The 20,228-nt window shown below is 35.8% G+C and overlaps 1 protein-coding gene across 9 annotated transcripts in view; it reads right to left on the bottom strand.

The window, feature by feature from the left end:
- Positions 1 to 20,228, bottom strand: part of SEPTIN7 (septin 7) — a 104,494-nt gene that overhangs the window by 38,932 nt on the left and 45,334 nt on the right. For 8 of the 9 annotated variants that reach the window (XM_054687078.1, XM_054687079.2, NM_001197121.1 and 5 more), the window contains 1 exon segment: positions 2,859 to 2,965. In XM_054687078.1, the coding sequence (XP_054543053.1) occupies positions 2,859 to 2,965 (107 nt within the window). 9 annotated transcript variants of the gene reach the window in all.

Below are 20,228 nucleotides of genomic sequence, written 5' to 3'. Positions count from 1 at the left end.
GCCACATAATAGGAGACAGTTTTTCTCCCCATTTTCATAAACGTTTGTCTTCTGAAACTCAGGATTTTATGTTTACCAGTCTAATATGTCTGGACTGAGATACAATACTGGTGACCACTCCCCTCTACTGTGAGAGTTTATTAGCTTCCAAGGGCAGATCATCTGCTAGACTACTGGGCTTGGTAAGGAGCCAGCCAACTATCAAAAAGATTACATTCTCATTTTCTAACTACATTCAGGCTTCTTGAATGACTCTGACCCTGTCTGTAATATGGCATGTTCTTTCCTGAGTAAGTGGGCAAAAGAGTTTAGATGATCTTCAACTGGTTTCCAGTATATAAAAGAATACACCTCCATGGTTCAATCAGGAAAGAGGACTTCTACAGGATTCTAGTAAGGATCAATCTGGTTCTCAAATGTTACAGGTCTTCCTTTTGGTAAAGAAAAGATATTTAACAGTGGTGCACAGGCTTCTGTCTTAAAAATCCTCCTAGAGATATTCTTACCTCCATTACCCCTCTGTTTTCAAGATAAAGAGAGTTTCTGGGAAGATATTCACAACAGAAGAGGATATTTTTGAAGTGTTATTTTAAAGGAAGGTAAAATGGGTTTAGACAATTTATTTTGAAGCTAGGCCAATGTAAGAATTCTAATAAATTGAGGGCATGTCACATCTTTAACAGATGCTTGCCTGGGGAGAAAATGTCTGCAATATCTAAAATGTAGGGGATTATTAGTTAGATTTTTAAAACTCCTATAAATCAGGAATAAAATGACAGAAAATATTATCAAAACACTTTCATGAAATAACAGTTAACGAGTACAAAAGACATGTTCAACCTCACTAGAAATCAAAGAAAATAGACTCAAATACCTTTGTATCTTTATGCACACACAACAGCAATGAGTGCCTAAGTCCACCAAGACATACACAAGAATGTTCCTATTAGTAAAAAACTGAAACACAAAGGCTTATCTAAAATAAACAATAAGGGATATACTGATACATTCACACAATGGAGTATCATACGATGACGATGAAAAAGAACTACACCCAACATGAGTAAATAATACAGACGTAATCTTCACTGAAAGAAAACAGATACAAAAAAGTATATGTATGTAACATTCAAGAACAGGCAAATTTATCTATGGAGAAAGCAGTCAGTTAAGGTGTGTATCTTTGGGGGGTGTAATACTGAATGACAGTGAGCACACAGAAGAAACTAGCGTTCTGGAAATGAACTGTACATTAATTTGGGTAGTGGTTAGTTTTATCTTGTATATCTAAATTCATAAATACCTAAATTAAGGTATTCCTAATAGATACCCAAATTAAGAAAGTTCAAAGTTCATTTTCTTGCTTAGGATTAAAATTTCCAATATTTATCACAAAATAAATAAGCATGTAGGATCAAGTTTTTAGAGCATAATTTTGCAGGTAATTTTAAATCTCAAGCCCTATAAAGGTTACCAAAAAAAAAAAAAAATCCTAAAATAGAAACATTGAGAAGGAGAAATAAGAAATTCACTTCACAAAATTACTCCTTTGGGATCTAGTTACTAAACTGCATCTTGTAGTTTGATATATGAGTTACTGCCCAGAATATACAGACTGTCCCTCCATCCTGTGCACTGGGATGATCACTACCACTTCTTCAAATCCAGCTAAAAGCATCACTGCCTCAATGAAGCCAACTCCAGCCAGAACTGTTCACTTGCCTCCTCTCTGCTCATGTCCTATATATCACATAAGCAGAGCTCACCAACAATATTTTTAATCAACAGTTTAGAGCAGTGCTGCCAAACAAAAATACCATGTCAATCATATAATTTATAATTTTCTTAGTAGCCACTTTTAAAATAGGAAAAAGGTGAAATCAATCAATTTTATTTAACCTGATACATCCAAAATATTATCACTGCAGTATACAATCAATATAAAAAATTATTGACATTTTTTTTTCCATGCTCAGTCTTAGACATCTGTGGTATATTTTATATTTGCAGAACATCACAATTCAGACCACCTACATTTCAAAGATTAATAGCCACATGTGGCTACAGGCTGCTGTACTATTTAATAAAAAGTGCATATCTAGAATCTAGCCCCTTGCTCTATAAAGTGTGATCTACCATCCAGCAGCATCAGCATCACCTGTGATCTTGTTAGAAATGTAGAAATTGCAGCCCATCTCAGACCTACTAGAAGAACTAAATTTAACAGGATACCGAGGATTGGAATGCATAGCAAAGACTGAGAACTAGTAAATCAGATCACATATACCTTGGGAGTCTTACAGAATCGCTATTGCCATTCAACTATGATATGGTATTATCCCACTGACTAATATAGAACACTATATTTAAATAACAATAGCTTTTCTATAAATCGTGTTTTCTCTACACCATCTAATGCAATTTTCTGCAATGATGAAAATCTTCATATACGTGCTGCAAAAAATGGCAGCCACTTGCCACATGGGCTGTTGAGCACTTGAAATGTATCTGGAGCAAATGAGAAATTGCATTTTTAATTTAACTAATTTTAATTTATTTAAACATGTGGCAAATGACTACCATACTAGATAGCACAACTCCAGGGGAATTGGTTACTATGTCACAGTGTCATCTCTAGGAGAGTCCTCTAGACAAATTTGGGAACTTCTAGCCAAGATAATTCTTCTGATGAACTGTACTTTTTTTTTTTAATTTTATGAAGTCATATTTACCATCATACACTGGCTAAGGACAAGTTTGCATCTTACCTCTGAGGAAGCCTAATAAAAGTTACAACATGTGCTTTGTGTGTATTAATATTATTCCGGCTTATCAATTAACAATACTAATATCCATACCTGTACAGTCTTTTTAATTCTATGAGAAGGACCTGGATACTCTGGAGAATACAAATCTGTGAGGAATAATGAGTTGATTAATGTCGACTTTCCCAATCCAGATTCACCTAAAAGAAATAAGGGAAAATATCTGTTAAACTCACCCACTTTATGCAATCTTAAATATTCAACAGATGCTATAATCAAACTTGCCTTATGCAAGTACTTCTTGGTGAGACAATGAAATGACATTAGAAAATATGCTACAGAGAATAAGTATCTTGTCCTCAGTTGCTTAGCTATCAAATCAGACTCATGTTTCCAGGGATTCTTTTCAGTCTTCTAATTATACCACTTATATTCATTAAAAGTAATGTATCTAATAATCTACATTTTTAACAGTAATGTTATTCCCAAAGAAAAATGTCATTATTAAAAAATCCAAGTTGGATTATATGTCGCTGCTTGAGTGAAATAAAGTTTTTCTTTACTAATAGACAATAATGAATGATCAAAACAAGAAATCATGCAACTATAAAAAGCAAAAATCTGCTAATACAAAGAATTAATCACAATGAACATCTCCGTATAAAATTCTAAATCACAAAAAATACTTTCTAATTCAGCCACCCATCAGCCTAAATATAAGGGTGCTTCTCCCAAACCAGAATCCAAAAAATCTTAGGTAATTACCTTTTATATTGCTTCTACTCGAGGTAGGAGGTAGACATGAAGGAAGCTAGGGCATGATTTGTACTCTGATCACGTACTCTTTTTTGACTCTCCATGTCTAGTCTAACATACATAGTCTAGTATATAGTAACTATTACAAGTATATGAAAATATAAATGGCTTCAAGATATATATAACCTAAGGTTAAAATAAATTATAAACCATATTATGACAACACAGCACAGAGTTAAAGTATTTATTGTTAATAATTCACTTAGAATAATAGGCATGCTTAGCCTAAGTAACTGATGTCACAATATTTTTATGTCTAGGAGGAATTCTTTTTATATTAGCTCTCAAAAGAGGTAAGATCCTTTCCACGTGGTCTGGGCTTACCCCTTTGACTGAGAGCATGCCAATTTTTACTAGATGTAAAAATGCAAAAATGTCTAAGTCACAGGAAAGTAATATGGGTTGGCCACACTCGATTCTTTCTTAACTCTTATACCTTGAAAGCAGAAAGATTAGAATAAAACCCAAGCATTTGGATGTTATCAGAAATATCTACAATATTTCTATTTGGAAATATAAATGATTATTTTAGTATATACAATAATGTTTTGGGAAATTAAAAACAAAAGTATGCTAATTAAAAATTAACACTGTACTCAATAAATTGTGTTTAGAGGTTTTTTTTTAGTTTTTTACCCCTTTTTATTTGTGGTGAGGAGTGGGGGAACAAGACGACAGAGGACAAAGGGAAAAGAGAGAGGAAGAAAAATAGAAGTCTGAAAGGTAACACACCAAAATGTAAATAGTGGCTACTCTGTGGATAGTACAATACGGATGATTTTTCTTAGTTTGTTATACTTCTGGGTGCTGTAAACTTCCTTCAATATGATTCTGCTATTTTCATAATTTAAAAAGTATTATTGAGTGGCATCAGCAAAACGGCAAACTAAAAAGCTCAAAGCCTCATTCCCTCACAGAAACACCAAAAACAACCAGAAATTGGTTGAATTAACCTTACAGGACCTGTGAAAAACAAAGGTCTACAGAATGAAGCAAATGCCCAATTAAGAAAAAAAATATGCAAAACTTTTGTGACATTTTTCTGTGATCTTGTCCCACCCCTTCTGCAGTTTATCTGGGTCTCAAGGAGGCAGCAAACCAATTCCCAACTCATTCCCTTCAACTGAGCGGGAAGAGTGCAGACCTAACTTGTAACATTTTAACCTCTCTGGTCTGCCAGAAGAACTGATTCCTGTTTTGCCTAACTGGGACCTCATTGGGTGAGAGAAGCAATGGGCACCATTTATGAAAGCTGCAAGGGGACACAATAGATGTTTGGGGCATAAGATTACAGTGGGTAGATACAATAGACCATCTGAGTATCCAGGTGAGACTCTTTGGGAAATTAAGACATTCAAAAGCACCCATGCATACAGGAGGAATTGAGAAAGCGACCCACAGGCCTAGGCAACACAAATGCTCAGAAAAGAAGACCTTAAGCTTTCACCTTAGGGTGATCACTAGGTTAAGGGCATGCTCAACTAATCAGCAGAGAAATGCCCCAGTAGTACACAGCCAGTGTGCAACTGAGAGAGGTGACTCTTTCAAATACTCAGTTTTCAAAAAACATCACAAGGCATGCAACAAGGTATAGGAAAACATAGCCCATTCCAAGGAACAAAAATTTCCAGAAACCATTCCTGAAGAAATACAGATATTAGATTTATTAGACAGACTTTAAAGCAGCTGTCTGAACTATGCCCAAAGAGCTAAAGAAAAAAAATGAATGGAAATCAGGAAAATAATGAGCAAAATGAGAATATCAATAAAGAGAAATTATAAAAACAAACTGTAGAGCTGAAAAATACAATAATTGAAAATTTCACTATATAGGTTCAATAGCAGAACTGAGTAGGCAAAAGAAAAAACTCAGCAAATCTGAAGACAACTGAAATTATCAAATCTGGGCAGAAAGAAAAAAGAAAGAAGAAAATTAAACGGAGCCCAAGAGATTATGAAATAAATCAATTGGACCAATATATACCCAATGGATGTTTCAGAGGAAGAGAAATGAACACAGAGATTACATGAAGGAAAAAACTTCCCAAAGGTGATGAAACTGATGAATCTACAAATCCAAGGATCTCAACAAACTCCAAATAAGAAAAACTCACAACCAATACCAACACGATTACAATCAAACTGTCAAAAGCCAAGACAGAATCTTGAAAGTGGCAAAAGAGAAGCAACTCACTGCATAGACAGAATCCTCAAATAAGACTATAAGCCAACTTTTTGGCAGAAACCTTGGAGGCCTGAAGGCAGTGCAACGATACATTTAAAGTGCTACAAGAAAATAAATGTCAAATGCAACTTCTGTATCTGGCAAAACTGACCATTAAAAACGAGGTAGAAATAAAGACATTCCCCAGTAAACAAAACCTGAGGGAGGTTCATTATCACTACACATGTACTACAAGAAATACTGAAGGTAGTCCTTCAGGTTGAAATAGAAGGACTCTAGACAGTAACTCAAAGCAATATAAAGATATAAAGATCCCATAAAGGTAAATGCAAGGGCAAATATAAAAACCAGTATTATTATAATTTTGGTTTGCAAGTTCACCTTATATTTTCTATGAGTTTTTAAAGGCGAATGCATTAAAAAATCATGAATCTGTGTTAATAGGTACATAATGTATAATAATGTAATTTACGACATCAATAACATAAAAGAGGGACAGAGCAGTGGACGTGTAGTTGTTCAATGTGATTTAAGTTAGATTGGTATAAAAAATTGAGACTGTAATAACTTTAGGATATTATATATTATCCCTATAATAACCAAAGAAAATTTCTATAAAATATACCAAAAAAAAAAAGAGAGAAGGGAATCAAATTGTGTCACTACAAAAAATCAAGTAAACACAAACAAAGGCAGTAATGGAAGAAATGAAGGACAAAACAGCTAAAAGACATACAGAAAACAAAATGGCAAGTTAGTTCTTCCTTATTAGTATTTATATGTAAATTGATTAAACTCCCCCAATTAAAGGCACAGAATGTCATAATAGATAAAATGACATGACCCAACTGCGTATCTGTAAAAGACACATTGTAGATCTAAGAAAACACATAGGTTCAAAGTAAAAGGTTGGAAAAAGATACTTCATGCAAATAGTAACCAGAAAGGTAGAGAAGCCACACTAATATCAGACAAAATAGTCTCAAGTTAAAAACTATTATCAAAGACAAAGGACTTCAAATGTTGATAAATGGGTCACTTTGCCAAGATGATGTAACAATTAAAAACATACATATACACCAAACATCAGAACTTTATATTATGTAACGCAAAGATTGGTAGAATTAATGGGAGAAACAGACAGTTCTATAATAATAGTTGGAGACTTCAATACTCCAGTTTCAATAACGGACAGAACAACTAGACGGAAAATAAACAAGGAAATACGGGATATGAAGAAAATTGTAAATCAACTGAAGCTAACAGACATAGACAAAACACTGCATCCAACAACAGCAGTCTACACACTTTTCTCAAGGACATGTAAAACATTTTTCAGGAATGACTAAAAGAAACAAGTCTTAATAAATTTTAAAGAAGTGAAATCGAGCAAAGCATTTTTTCCCATTATAATAAAACAAAACTAAAAATCAGTAATGGAGGGAAACTAGGAAAACTGACAAATATTTGGAAATCTAACAACATATTCTTATCAACCAATGAATCAAAGAAATCACAAGGGAAATTAGAATACACCCTGAGACAAAATAAAAATAAAAACCCAACATGCCGAAACTTACGGAATACAGAAAAAGCAGTGCTGAGAAGGAAATTTATAGTTGTAAACACTTATATAAAAATGAAGATTTTAAATAAACAACCTATGTTTACACCATAAGGAACTAGAAAAAGAAGAGCAAACTAAACTCAAAGCTAGCAAAACCAAGAAAAAATAAAGATTAGAGCGGAGATAAATAAAAGAGATTTTAAGAATAGAAACTGGGCCGGGTGTGGTGGCTCACGCCTGTAATCCCAGCATTTTGGGAGGCTGAGGGTAGATCACCTGAGGTCAGGAGTTCAAGACCAGCCTGACCAACATGGTAAAACCCCGTCTCTACTAAAAATACAAAATTAGCTGGGTGTGGTGGCGCATGCCTGTAATCTCAGCTACTTGGGAGGCTGAGGCAGGAGAATCGCTTGAACCCAGGAGGCGGAGGTTGCAGTGAGCCGAGATCATGCATTGGCACTCCAGCCTGGGCAACAAGAGCGAAACTCTGTCTCAAAAAAAAAAAAAAAAAAAAAAAAAAAACCAAAAGAATAGAAATCGGCCAGGTGCAGTGGATCATGCCTGTAATCCCAGCACTTTGGGAAGCTGAGGTGGGCAGATCATGAGGTCAGGAGATTGAGATAATCCTGGCCAACAATGTGAAACCACGTCTCTACTAAAAATACAAAAATTAGTTGGGCGTGGCAGGGCATGCCTGTAATCCCAGCTACTCAGGAGGCTTAGGCAGGAGAATTGCTTGAATCTGAGAGGCGGAGGTTGCAGTGAGCCAAGATCGCACTACTGCACGACAGCCTGGCGACAGAGCTAGACTGTCTCAAAAAAAGAACAGAAATCAGCAAAACCAATTGTTGGTTCTTCAAAAGAATAAACAAAACTGACAAACCATAAACTAGATTGAGAATAAAAGAGAGAGACTCAAATTACTAAAATCAGAAATAAAAGTGGGGGCTGGGCGTGGTGGCTAATGCCTGTAATCTCAGAATTTTGGGAGGCCGAGGCGGAGGGATCACTTCAGCTCAGGAGTTCAAGACAGGCCTGGGCAACATGGCAAAACCCTGTCTCTATTAAAAATACAAAAACATTACCCTGTCCCGGTGGCACATGCCTGGTAATCCCATCTACTCAGGAGGCTGAAGCAAGAGAACTGCCTGAACCAGGAGGAAGAGGCTGCAGTGAGCTGAGATGACACCACTGCACTCCAGCCCGGGTGACAGAGCAAGACTCTGTCCCAAAAAAAAAGAAATAAAAGTGGTTCATGGTTTTCCTAGTTAAGGACTAGACTATTTGCCACCACCCCACCCCCCTTTTTTTGAGTAACTTTCCTTTTTGGAAACAGTGATGAAGGTTTCTCCCTTTATTCTAAACAGTATGTACACCTCATACTACTATCTACTATCAAATTTCTAAATGGTTTCTGCTTTTTTAATACTCTTTAAAAATTAGCAAATACCTAATTATACTTTCAGTTAAGATAATACTTTTTCCCATCGGATTTTTTCTTTATCTTTTAAATTCTTAACATTGACTATGTGAAGCAATACGCTGTATACCCTGAACTCAGCTATGAGATATTTAACATATCAGGGGATATATAAATAATAAATTAACTTCCATCAATTCCTAGACTACTTAACACTGAAATTATGGACCAAAGCTTTCTAATTCAATTCCCAAGTGGCATTAAAACCAAGCTGTTTTGTATTTCAAGAAACTTTACCTATGGTTATGAAAGTTTAAAAACTTATCAAATGTGTGGGAAAACTGCAATTTAAAGATAAATGATTAGGTTTCCTTTTTTTTTTAAGACCAATTACAATGTGAACCATAGCTACACTAACTGGGTGATCTCTATCAAAGTAAACACTGCAAATAAAGGGTATCATTTGGCCAAGAAAAAAATAATTTCTGATTCCAATTCAACATTGCTCCTGTGTAATGTGTTTCTCTAGTTCTCAACTCCACATTTATTCTTGAGTTATTTCTATGTTAGTTGTAGTTTTCTTTTTAAGTTGGCTCTGGGCAAAGCAAATCTTTCTTAACAGATTGATAAGTGTTCAATTTCCTCAATTCTAAGACACAATTTTGCCCCCCCAATATTTCTAAAAACAAATGTCTCATAATCAAAATGTAATTGACTGTACTATTTACCTCCCTCAAATCAAATCTGATTATATGTTTCAGAGTAGATCTTATCTTAGAATCAAGGAAGCAGGAAAATCAAAACACTTCTTCCCCTAGAATCGAATTCAATTAGAAAAGCCAAATCAAAGAGACCTTAATTATTTTTTCCTATAATTGAGAACTTTATATTTAACTTTTAGAAGAATTTATTCTGAACTAAAGTGATTTCTATTTCCTTATAAATTGGAAGATCCCAAAGAAACAGAAAGCTTTAACACAAACCTCGATGAGAAATAAGGAAAGTAACCAAGACCATCTCCCCACCTTGAGGCTCATAAGGTGAAACAAAAGCTCCCCCTTGAGTTATATGCCACAGGGGAAATGATCCTCAAAGAGCCCAGTCTCATTCAGGGTAAGGAGGCAGAAAAAATGGGTACCAAAAAGTAGTTGAGAACTCAGTCTGCTTTTTCTGGTTCTGTACATAAGGAGCTTGGAAGTTGCCACTCCATTCTAAGAAGTAAAAAGCTGAACAAATCTGATCTTTAAGAGCAGTGAGGACACAAGGCAATGATCCAGCAATTGCCCTTCTTGATGTTTACCCAGCTAAGTTAAAAACAAAGTCTTGCACACAGGTATTTGCAGCAGCTTTATTTATAACTGCCAAGACGTGGAAGCAACCACAATGTCCTTCAGTAGTTGAATGGATAAATACACTGTGGTATATCCAGAAAATGGAGTATCACTCAGCACCAAAAAGAAATCAGCTACCAAACCATGAAAAGACACAGACCAATGTACACTGGTGAGCGAAAGAAGACAATCTAAAAAGAATACAGACTGTATAATTCCATTATTATAATTCCATAATTACAGTGAGCAAGATACTTGCATTTTCTGTTTTCTTACATATCAAATTCGTATAAGAGTATGAACTATGAGGACTAAATTAGGTAATATATGTGAAATCTAAGCACAGTGCCTGGTACACATTAAGTGCTCAATAAGTAGTTGTATTATTTCTGTGATTCATTTAAGGAAATTAGAAACACATGGAAGTTTGATATGACAGAAGAATATAAATAACAAAATGTTAAAAATACTTAAGGCAAAAACTTGGAAACAACAGGAAGTTAGCAAGTTCCACATTAAAAGACTAATAGGTCTTTTGGATATGGATAAATCAAGCGCTGAAAAAATAAAAATGATTTAAATAATATGCTTAATTGTCAAATATATATACACAAATTTCTATCCAAAGAATAAACATATTTTTGAAACCTACGGAATACTTAAATAAGCTAATCCTATGTAAGGCTACACAGAAAAATAAATCAATGCTGGAACCTACAGATCGTATTCTCTGAATTCTCTGTAGTGAAATTAAAAATTAATAAAAAATAACACAATCCATCCACCTACTTAGATATCTCTCCTTAACTCTTCCTATGTGAAAATTACTCAAATACAAACAAAATGAGTATTACACATAAAAATCTAAGAGATCTGACTAAAGTATTTGGAGAAAAACTCATGCTTAAAATAAGCCTAAAGAAAGTAAGTCAACCATCAGGGGTGGTTCTTGGTGAAACTGTAAACTGCTACAGCTTTTCTGAAGAATAATTTGGTAATCTATCAAAATTTAAATCTACATGCCTTTTGACCCAGGATTTCACTTTCAGAAATGTACATTACAGAAGCATTTATATGTGTGCCTAGAAATCCAAGGAACCTAAGCACTGTTTGTAACTACGAACATCCATCTTCATTAATAGCTGACTGTATAAATCATGATAAAGATATTACAGAATACCACATAATTGCTAAGAATATACTGACAGGAATATTCAGTGTATATACACACACAGTATATTCAGTGATAGGGAAAACACAGTCACAGAACAGTACTTATAGCATGGTACTGTTTACACACAAAAAAAAATTGACATAGGAATGCCTGGTGTATATAAAAGTATAAAAAAATGCCAAAGACTTGCACCAATTTAATGCTTATTTCTAGAGACAGGACTGGAAATGAAGGTGAGAGAAAAAAGGAAACTTGCTTTTTACTAAATATCTTTAGAATTTAGTTTTTAAAAAATAAAATGTATATTTTATAAGCTTTTCTTTCTTTGGGAAGCTAAGGGGAGGGTAATAATAAAAGTGAATATACCAACTTTGTAAGTGTTTATTTCTAGATGGGAAAGGTTATGAAACATTTAAATTTTTCTTCTTTGTATATCAGTTTTTCTACAAGAACCATAAATTATATAATATTTAATTTTAACTTTTAATATTTAAAGGGGTTGATAATATGTTATACTACAAAGAAGTCAAGAATGCCTGAGAACAGGCTACCTGCAAATATAGTGATTGGGAGTACTGGGATAAAAGTTAAGAGAAAAATGATTAGAGTCCAGTAAGAGACTAGAGAGTAAATGAGAGGCAGGCATCAGGCACAGGTTGCTGCAGATGCTGGCAACTACAGCTCCAGACAGCTGTACTACAGGAATTCTCAATCTTGGCACTACTGACATTTTGGGTTGGATAATTCTTTATTGTGAGGAGTGCCTTGTTCATTGAAGGATGCTTGGCAGCATCCCTGGCCTTTACCCATTAGAAGCCAGTTAGCATCCCTCCGCCCCAGCTGTGGCAACCAAAAATGCTTCCAGACGTTGAGAGATGTCCCCTGGGGGGCATTTTTCAAATTTTGAATCCCCAAATCCTCTAGCACTGATACCACTATGCATCAAAAATAATGACAGTGACAGCCAGTAAGTTATAAATTCTTCTGTGTGCCAGTATTTTACAAGCATTGACTTAGTTAACCTTTATAATACCATGAGATAGATGCTACAGGTTGTGTATCACTTATCCAAAATGCTTGGGACCAGAAGCGTGTTGGATTTGGGGCTTTTTCACATTTTAGATATTTGCATTGCTCATCAGTTCAGCATCCCTAATCTGAAAATCCAAAATCCAAAAACTGGTTCAATGAGCATTTCCTTTGAGCATCACGTCAGCACTCAAAGTTTCAAACTTTGGAGTATCTGAGATTTCAGATTTTTGGATTAGGGATACTCAATCTGCATCATTATCAATACCATTTTAAGGTGAAAAAACAGAAACAAAAGTGAAATAACTTACTAGTGCCAAACAGTTAATAAGCGGTAATCAGTATTTGACACCAGGCAGTATGTTCTACTGCCTTTCTAAATACCCACTCTCATTTATCCATTAAAGACTCTGTGCCAAAATTCCCAACTACCTTCCAATCTGGTTAACCAGGTTGGACCATATCTGACATGGGATATTTTACCAGTATCTTCATTAACAATAACACTTAATATTTTTACTCAATAACTATAAGAAAGACATTGAGCTAGGCACTTTACATGCATTCAATGACTTCAATAATTACAAAACTCTACATAAGATTCTTTAAACAATTTTACAGCTAAGTAAACGAAACCTCTGAAAGTAACTTGCCAATGACAAATACCTCTACCAAGTAGCAGAGCTACAGCTCAATCTGAATGGCAAATCTCATGTCCTTAATCATACTATACTTCCCAGACTCTGAGCAGGCGAAAGGAACATGCTTCTTGACCTCTATGTCCTGACCCACTTCCCCACCCCCAGCCCCGAGGAGAGTCTCACTCTGTTGTGCAGGTTTAAGTGAGAGGCACAATCATGGCTTACTGCAATTTCTGCCTGCTGGGCTCAAGTGATCCTCCCACCTCAGCCTCCCAAGTAGCTGAGACTACAGGTGCATGCCACCACATCCAGCAAATATTTTTTTAAGAGATGAGGTCTCACTATGTTGCCCAGGCTGGTCTCAAACGCCTGGATTCAAGCAATCTTCCCACCTCGGCCTCCCAAAGGGCTGGGATTACATGCTTGAGCACCAGGGCCACTGCTTTTACTGCACTAACCACAATGAGTTTCAAATGGAAAAGTAAAGGATAAAGCAATTAAAAATTTAGAACAGGAAGAAGAGAGAAACTAAGTTCAATAGCCTTTAATCTTGTCATTAAAGGCTTGTCAAATCTTTAATTTGATACCCCTAGTATCAAATTCCACATCTGTCCTGAAACTAAATCATAACCTCTTTAGCAGGCTGAGAAAGATGGAAAAAAGAACATTTTACAAGATACAATAATAGATCTACGTCCTTTCAAGAATAACACTGATTCAGTGAATATTCTCCTAAAGTACTCAATCGAGTACCTCATACAAATGAGGTATTTGTAGGTTATTGTATTGACTCAAGTCAAGTACCTCATATAAATGAGGTATTTGTAGCTTATTGTATTGTCTTAATGATTCTATTATCATGACACAGAGGTTACCAAAATGTCATTCAAATAAGCCTGATAAAATAGTTTATTTCCCATACGCAAAGTCACCTTACTCAAATCATTGTGACTGGGAGCTCTAAAAACAAGCTATTTTGTAATGAGTGAGCAGTCCTTTTACTTGGTAGCAGAGTAAAATATAGCACCTGACAAATACAAAAATAGTTTGGTAATACTATTATTCTTCCCTGGAAATTTTTCCTAAGAAGTACCCTGAAGGTGTAAATTAAGTGTATTCCAAATTTTTCTGTGCTTCCTTAAGTATCACATACCCTTAATCCAAGTTATCTCATTTTTTTTTTCAAAAGTACCAATAATTGTAAGAAAGTAGTTGTGTAACTTTGGAAAAGTCTAGGGGCAAAGGTTATAGTAGTCCATTAGAGCTTAAAATTTCCTTGAAATCTCTTATCTCAGTTCCATCAATAAATTTGTCTTGTGACCTTGGGCAAACCATACTTCTGTGTGTCAGTGCCCTCATCTACGAAATGCAGATAAAAGCAGTACCTACAACAACACAGAGTTGGTGTGAGGAATAAGTGATCTCATTAGAATCATACCTTGGCACAGTGGACACTTGAATATCAGTAATAGGTAGTTGCAATGAAATGTATTTTATTACTATTCACATTTTCTCACAGAAAAAGAAAGGACCCTAGTGCAACTACTAAGAATAACGGTCAAAGGTGAAGTAGACAGCCTTAAGAAGGGAATAAACATTTGAAACAGGGATGCAGGGGGGTAAAGTAGAAGAGTAAGGTTGGCAATTTATTGACACTAAAGGGTACTGGCCTCAAAATAAGTAAAAAGGAATGTTGAAAGCAGTGAGGCTATGCCTGAGTTTGAACATTAATATTAATTTCTACTCACATTTAGTAGAGTAATATTTACTTCTATACCAAAATGTCAAATGGCCTATAATTACAAGACAAAATATAGCAGCCTTGTCTAATAATCTCAAAGTGACTTATAACTACAATTGATCCTTGTTCATTGGCTTTACTAAAGGGAAGGAAGTAGTATGATTAATGCAAAACAATAGAGAACTATAATCAGTCCTATCAAATCAAACTCTACTTAAACACAAGATCTGTGGAAACAACCCAAATCAAGTGTACTTCTGCATTATTTAGAAAACATTTAAGAATAGAGTTCAGAATAATATATACACTGGCTTAAGAAAAAAATTACTCAAGATAAAAAGAATATCTGTAACATTTCATATTTCTTCAAACTAATATTTTAATAAATCCAAATAAATTTTAGAATGTTCCAAATTAATGCCTATTTTACATTTATTTTGACTTTGAAATGCATTATACATGTTTTGCAACAATGTCATTATCATTCCCTCATTTTACTGCAGTTTAAGGGGAAATAACTGGATTTAAAATTTTTTTGTCCTTATTAAAACAAAACATAATATTTACAATTTAAGGTGTTACTCTATGAAAATTAAGAAACAAGAGTAACTAGAGTCAGTAATACAACACATGTACTTCAACCTAATAAGCAGGTTAAAATAACCCATGTCCTTCTTATCTTTGAGGACTTGTCCATGAAAGCCACATATTCTATCACTACTCAAGAATGTTACATTTCAAGCCTAAAAATAAAACATTCATCACCTATTTGTTTATAAGGTTTTGAAGAAAGTCACAATAATATTTGTTTATAATAGCTAACGTCAGGTTTCTTCAGGTCTTTGGGATTGGGATCCCACAGTATTTATAATAAAAGAATCTGAGAAGTCCTGCTTTAAAGATGCTTGCTTATCTTTGTTTTACTCAGCATCTCAACTTCATATACATTTCTTATTAATCTCTAGATTTTCTGAGACTAAAGTAGTACCTGACATTTTATAAGTGATCATTAAATTTTTATCAAATAAATGAATGAGGAATGCAAAGATAAGATGTAGTCCTTGATCTTAAAAATCTTAGTATGCTAGAAGAGGTAAGATATGCAAACAAACAACGAACAAACAAGGCAGAATTTTATCAAAATCATGAATGAGATACCCCAAAGCGACAGAATTTCAGAAAACTGAGAAATCACACCAGCCTGGAAAGGAGGTCACATTTCAATGAGGCTTTGAAAGATGGAGTATCATTTCAATAAGCATTTCAACTTTCTGGGATATCTGTAGATTCAAGGAGCCACTTTTACCATTTTATAGCAATTGTATAGAAAAGAAAGCAAAGGATTTTTAGAAACAGAATCTTTAAGTCCTTTCAGAATGTTTTACCATGTTAGAGTAGAGGCAAGAGGAAAGCCTGAGAGGAGCTGGTGATCACACTGTGGAGCTTTTCTACCTTGTTCCTCTAACTCCTTCCTTCATTTTTCTCCTGGGTTTTGAAATCAATTTTGTTCAAATTCAAATCCTAGTTCAATCACCTACAAGTATATGACCTTGATCAAGATACCTACTTTATTAATTAAATGCACAGACAGGGCTTGACATTTTAAAAAGCACCTCAAATGAAACCTATTAAGAGGTGAGACAGCAACAAACTATAGTTCTTAACCAAAATACATATTAGTGTCGTCTCAGGAGGTATTTCAAAATAGATGATCATATTCCATCCTAGACCCAAAGCCCAGAATACCTAGGCAAGTGTTTCCAAGAATACTTTGAAGAAGCTTCCCAAATGATTTGAAAGGTAGATGAAATTAAGAAATTCTTACATTCATGTTGTCCTGTCCCTAAAAAGAAAATTAAGAAATTCTAGTAAATAAGGATGACATAGGGCAATATGCCAGATTACATTAACATTTAAAGATGGCCCCACAGGAAAGGATCCTAATAAAGCAGGCTTCAACACAACCAGGTAAACCAGGAGGCAATATCACAAAAAGTGAGGAAGAGTTTCAAGGAAAAAATGGTCAGTAATGCCAAATAAGTTAAAGAAAAAGACAACCAGAAGGCCTTTTACTGATCTTTAATAAAAGTAGTTTTGTGTTAAGGAGAGAAGCCAAATGGTGAGAAATTAAGTACAGGATGGGAAATTTAAAAGTAGAGGTTTATTTTTTCTTTACATCTGGCTGTAAAATGAAGAAAAGATACCACACCAAGATGTTTTGCCAAGGGAGGGCGCTATTCTTTGTTTTACTTTTTAATAAAACTTAATCTGGTGAAGATTTAATCTGTGAAGAACAATCTAGACCAGGCATCCCCAACCCACAGTCTGTGGCCTGTTAGGAACCAGGCCACACAGCAGGAGGTGAGTGGTAGTGAACACTACTGCCAGAGCTCCGCCTCCTGTCAGACCAGCGGCAGCATCAGATTCTCAAAGGAATGCAAGCCCTATTGCACACTGCACATGTGAGGGATCTAGGTTGCGTCCTCCTTATAAGAATATAATGCCTGATGATCAGTTTCATCCCGAAACCATCCTGCTCCCCTCCCACACACGCACACCCTGGCAGAAAAATTGTCTTCCACGAAACCAGTCCCTGGTGCCAAAAAAACTGGGAGCCACTGGTCTAGACTACATTAGATACATTCCATACATATGTTGATCTGGAATTTACTATAAGACAATTTCATTTCCACAAAATCTATTAGGGTACCTTTAACATACACACTGATGTACATGCTAATACTAAAAGGCAAGCTAAACAAGCTCTATATAACCTGGCCCTGCAATTATCTTAAAAGAAGTTTACTTATTCTAATTACTGTAATTGCACCAGTACTAAGAACTAACAATTCTGCTGGATAGCTAGTAGCAAACATTCCAACCAGCTACTCAATAATTACCTCATTTGCCAATTCAAACAGCTTTCACTTGCTACACGTCTGAGGCTGGGAGGCGCTAAGAGGTATGTTAGGATCTTTCTTGCTATACTCAGAAATAGAAGCATTCTTTATACAACCCAGTTCAAGTGGACAATTACATTTTTAAATCATCATGTTACCAGAGAAATCCTTACTGCCTACTCAGAACATTTTCTTCATGATTATTTAGAAAATGATTATCCCAATTTTGTAGTAAAAGATACTGCCTGACCTAGGTTAGGTTAGGGTCTGCAAAGTTTCATAAGATATATACCAAATTTCTGTAAGTTCTTTTGCTAAACTGAAAACAGTTGAAATTGACGGTTTAAATACTGTCTATGAGCTGTCCCTCAATGTTCCTCTAAATTCTTCCCATTACCTGAAATTCTAATTGATCATTCAATACACATTCCTCCTTAAAAATGGGTGGATCACAAGGTCAGGAGATCAAGACCATCCTGGCTAACATGCTGAAACCCCGTCTCTACTAAAAAAAAACAAAAAATTAGCTGGGCGTGGTGGTGGGCGCCTGTGGTCCCAGCTACTCGGGAGGCTGAGGCAGGAGAATGGCGTGAACCCGGGAGGCGGAGCTTGCAGTGAGCCGAGATCACACCACTGTACTCCAGCCTGGGCGACAGAGCGAGACTCCATCTCAAAAAAAAAAATCAAGTATTCTTGTGAATACTATTAGTCTTTCAGATCCTGGAATAAGACTTTCCCTCTAATTTCTATTTTGGGCCAGCATTAATTAAGAAAATAAGAGTTTTAATTTGGAAGAAAATAGAGCTAGTTTTGAGTTACACGAATCAGAAAAAGTAGATTTTGCAGAAACACAGCAAAGGGCTCTACAAAAGTAGAGGGCAACTTACAGCTGGCCACGTGGCATGCTGGAGTGTAAGTAAAGGAAAAATATCAGGAAAACAGATATTATTTTACCTGGATATCTAATGGATAGAAGACGGGAAGCAAGGTGTTGATTTATTCTTCATCAGGTAGCATGTTCTATACAGTGGTTCTAAGAAGTAGCTTTCAAAGCAGAAGTGGGTAGTTTTTAACTCTTTGAATTAGATAACCTATAGATTCTTTTAAGTTCTTACTTTTTATAAATCTCATATACCAAAACGTATCCCCTAAGGACCAGGGATGAAGTATTTGAATCATACCATGATTATGTGAATTATATCTCACTATATTTCTTTAAAAATAAAAGAGTACTGTACTCATTTATTTTTAAGTTACAACATTCACAAGAAATATAACAATGAAATTGTCATTAGTGGTGTGACTATACTTAATAAAAAGCTAGGCAAAAAAAGTTTCAAAAAGAAGACTTTTGACATTAAAAAAGTTGCAAGTACAAAATTTCCAAATAAAGAACAGTACTTTTTAAAAAATTTCAAATAAATAATCAAAGGCAAGTAAAATAAAATGTAAAACCTCTAATACCAAATTAGCAAATACCAAATTTGACATTTAAAAGAGATTTCCGAGCAGCTGTGGACCTCACCAAGACAATGCAGACTCCACTGACTATTCCTGTGCCTGTGTTCCAGTTACCCTGGGGCCCTGATGGCTTCAGCCATGGCACTGCCCCTGATGGATGCTGGGGCCCTTGAAGCCAGAGGTTCCTGAAATCCAAGAGTGGTCCCATAGTTCAAGAATCGCAGGAATCCCTGGAGCAGTGGGCTCGAGCTGCCCTTCGGGAGTGTTACCTCTGCAGCATGCTGGCTACAGTGCGTCGACAGGTGAGCTTCACACTGCACGACTGTGTGCACAAGGCTGCCCACTTCGGAGCCACCAATCTGGACACGGCCAACTTCTATGTGTCACAGCTGCAGACTCCCATAAGTGTGCAGAGACACTGCTCTAATGTAGTGACATTATTTCACATACCTTCAAGCCTGAGCAGCTGGAGCACAGGCATGGGAATAGTCGGTGGAATCTGCATGGTCTTGGCGAGGTTTGCAGCTGCTCAGAAATCTCCTTTAAATGTCAAATTTGGTATCTGCTAATAAAGATCTGTGTTCACCTTTCTGCTTGAGTCTAAGCCACAGTATCCCAGGCCTCCCAGTGTTCCCAAGCCAGGAACTCTGGGCCTCATGGAGTTATGGGCCCCCTTGGAATTCTGAGCCAAGCTCCAAGCAACTCTGGACTCCTGAGACCTCCTGGGTCTAATCAGTAGAATTTTGCAACTCTAGGAATTCTAGGTCCCATTGGAAGGAATGCTCTACCTCACAGAACTCTGAACTCTCCAGATACAGGCCTGATGCCATTTCCTAAAGTCTGAGGCTTGGGGGTGGGGTAATACAGGTGGGCAAATTACAGAGTGGGAAGTTATGGGAAGTTATTTATTGAAGAGACTGCAAAGTTCAGCCATCCTGAAGACACTCTCAAATGCTTCCCTCCTGCTAAAGAACCAACTTCTCCAGGAAAATAAAAGAGATTTCCACTCAATATTGGCAAGGAGGAGACACATATGAGCATTCACACACCTATAGAAACTGTATTAGTTGGTATGACATTTTCAGTTAACATCCTTTACCATGCCATTTACTTCTAGGAATGAAACACACAGAGAAAAACACTGCAATAATATTTTAACAATAAAAAAAGTGTGTGTGTGGTGGCAGAGGGAGACCTT

This window comes from Pan troglodytes, chromosome 6 (assembly GCF_028858775.2).
Source record: "Pan troglodytes isolate AG18354 chromosome 6, NHGRI_mPanTro3-v2.0_pri, whole genome shotgun sequence".
NCBI classification, from domain to species: domain Eukaryota; kingdom Metazoa; phylum Chordata; class Mammalia; order Primates; family Hominidae; genus Pan; species Pan troglodytes.
This window is presented reverse-complemented; position numbering and strand designations above follow the sequence as displayed.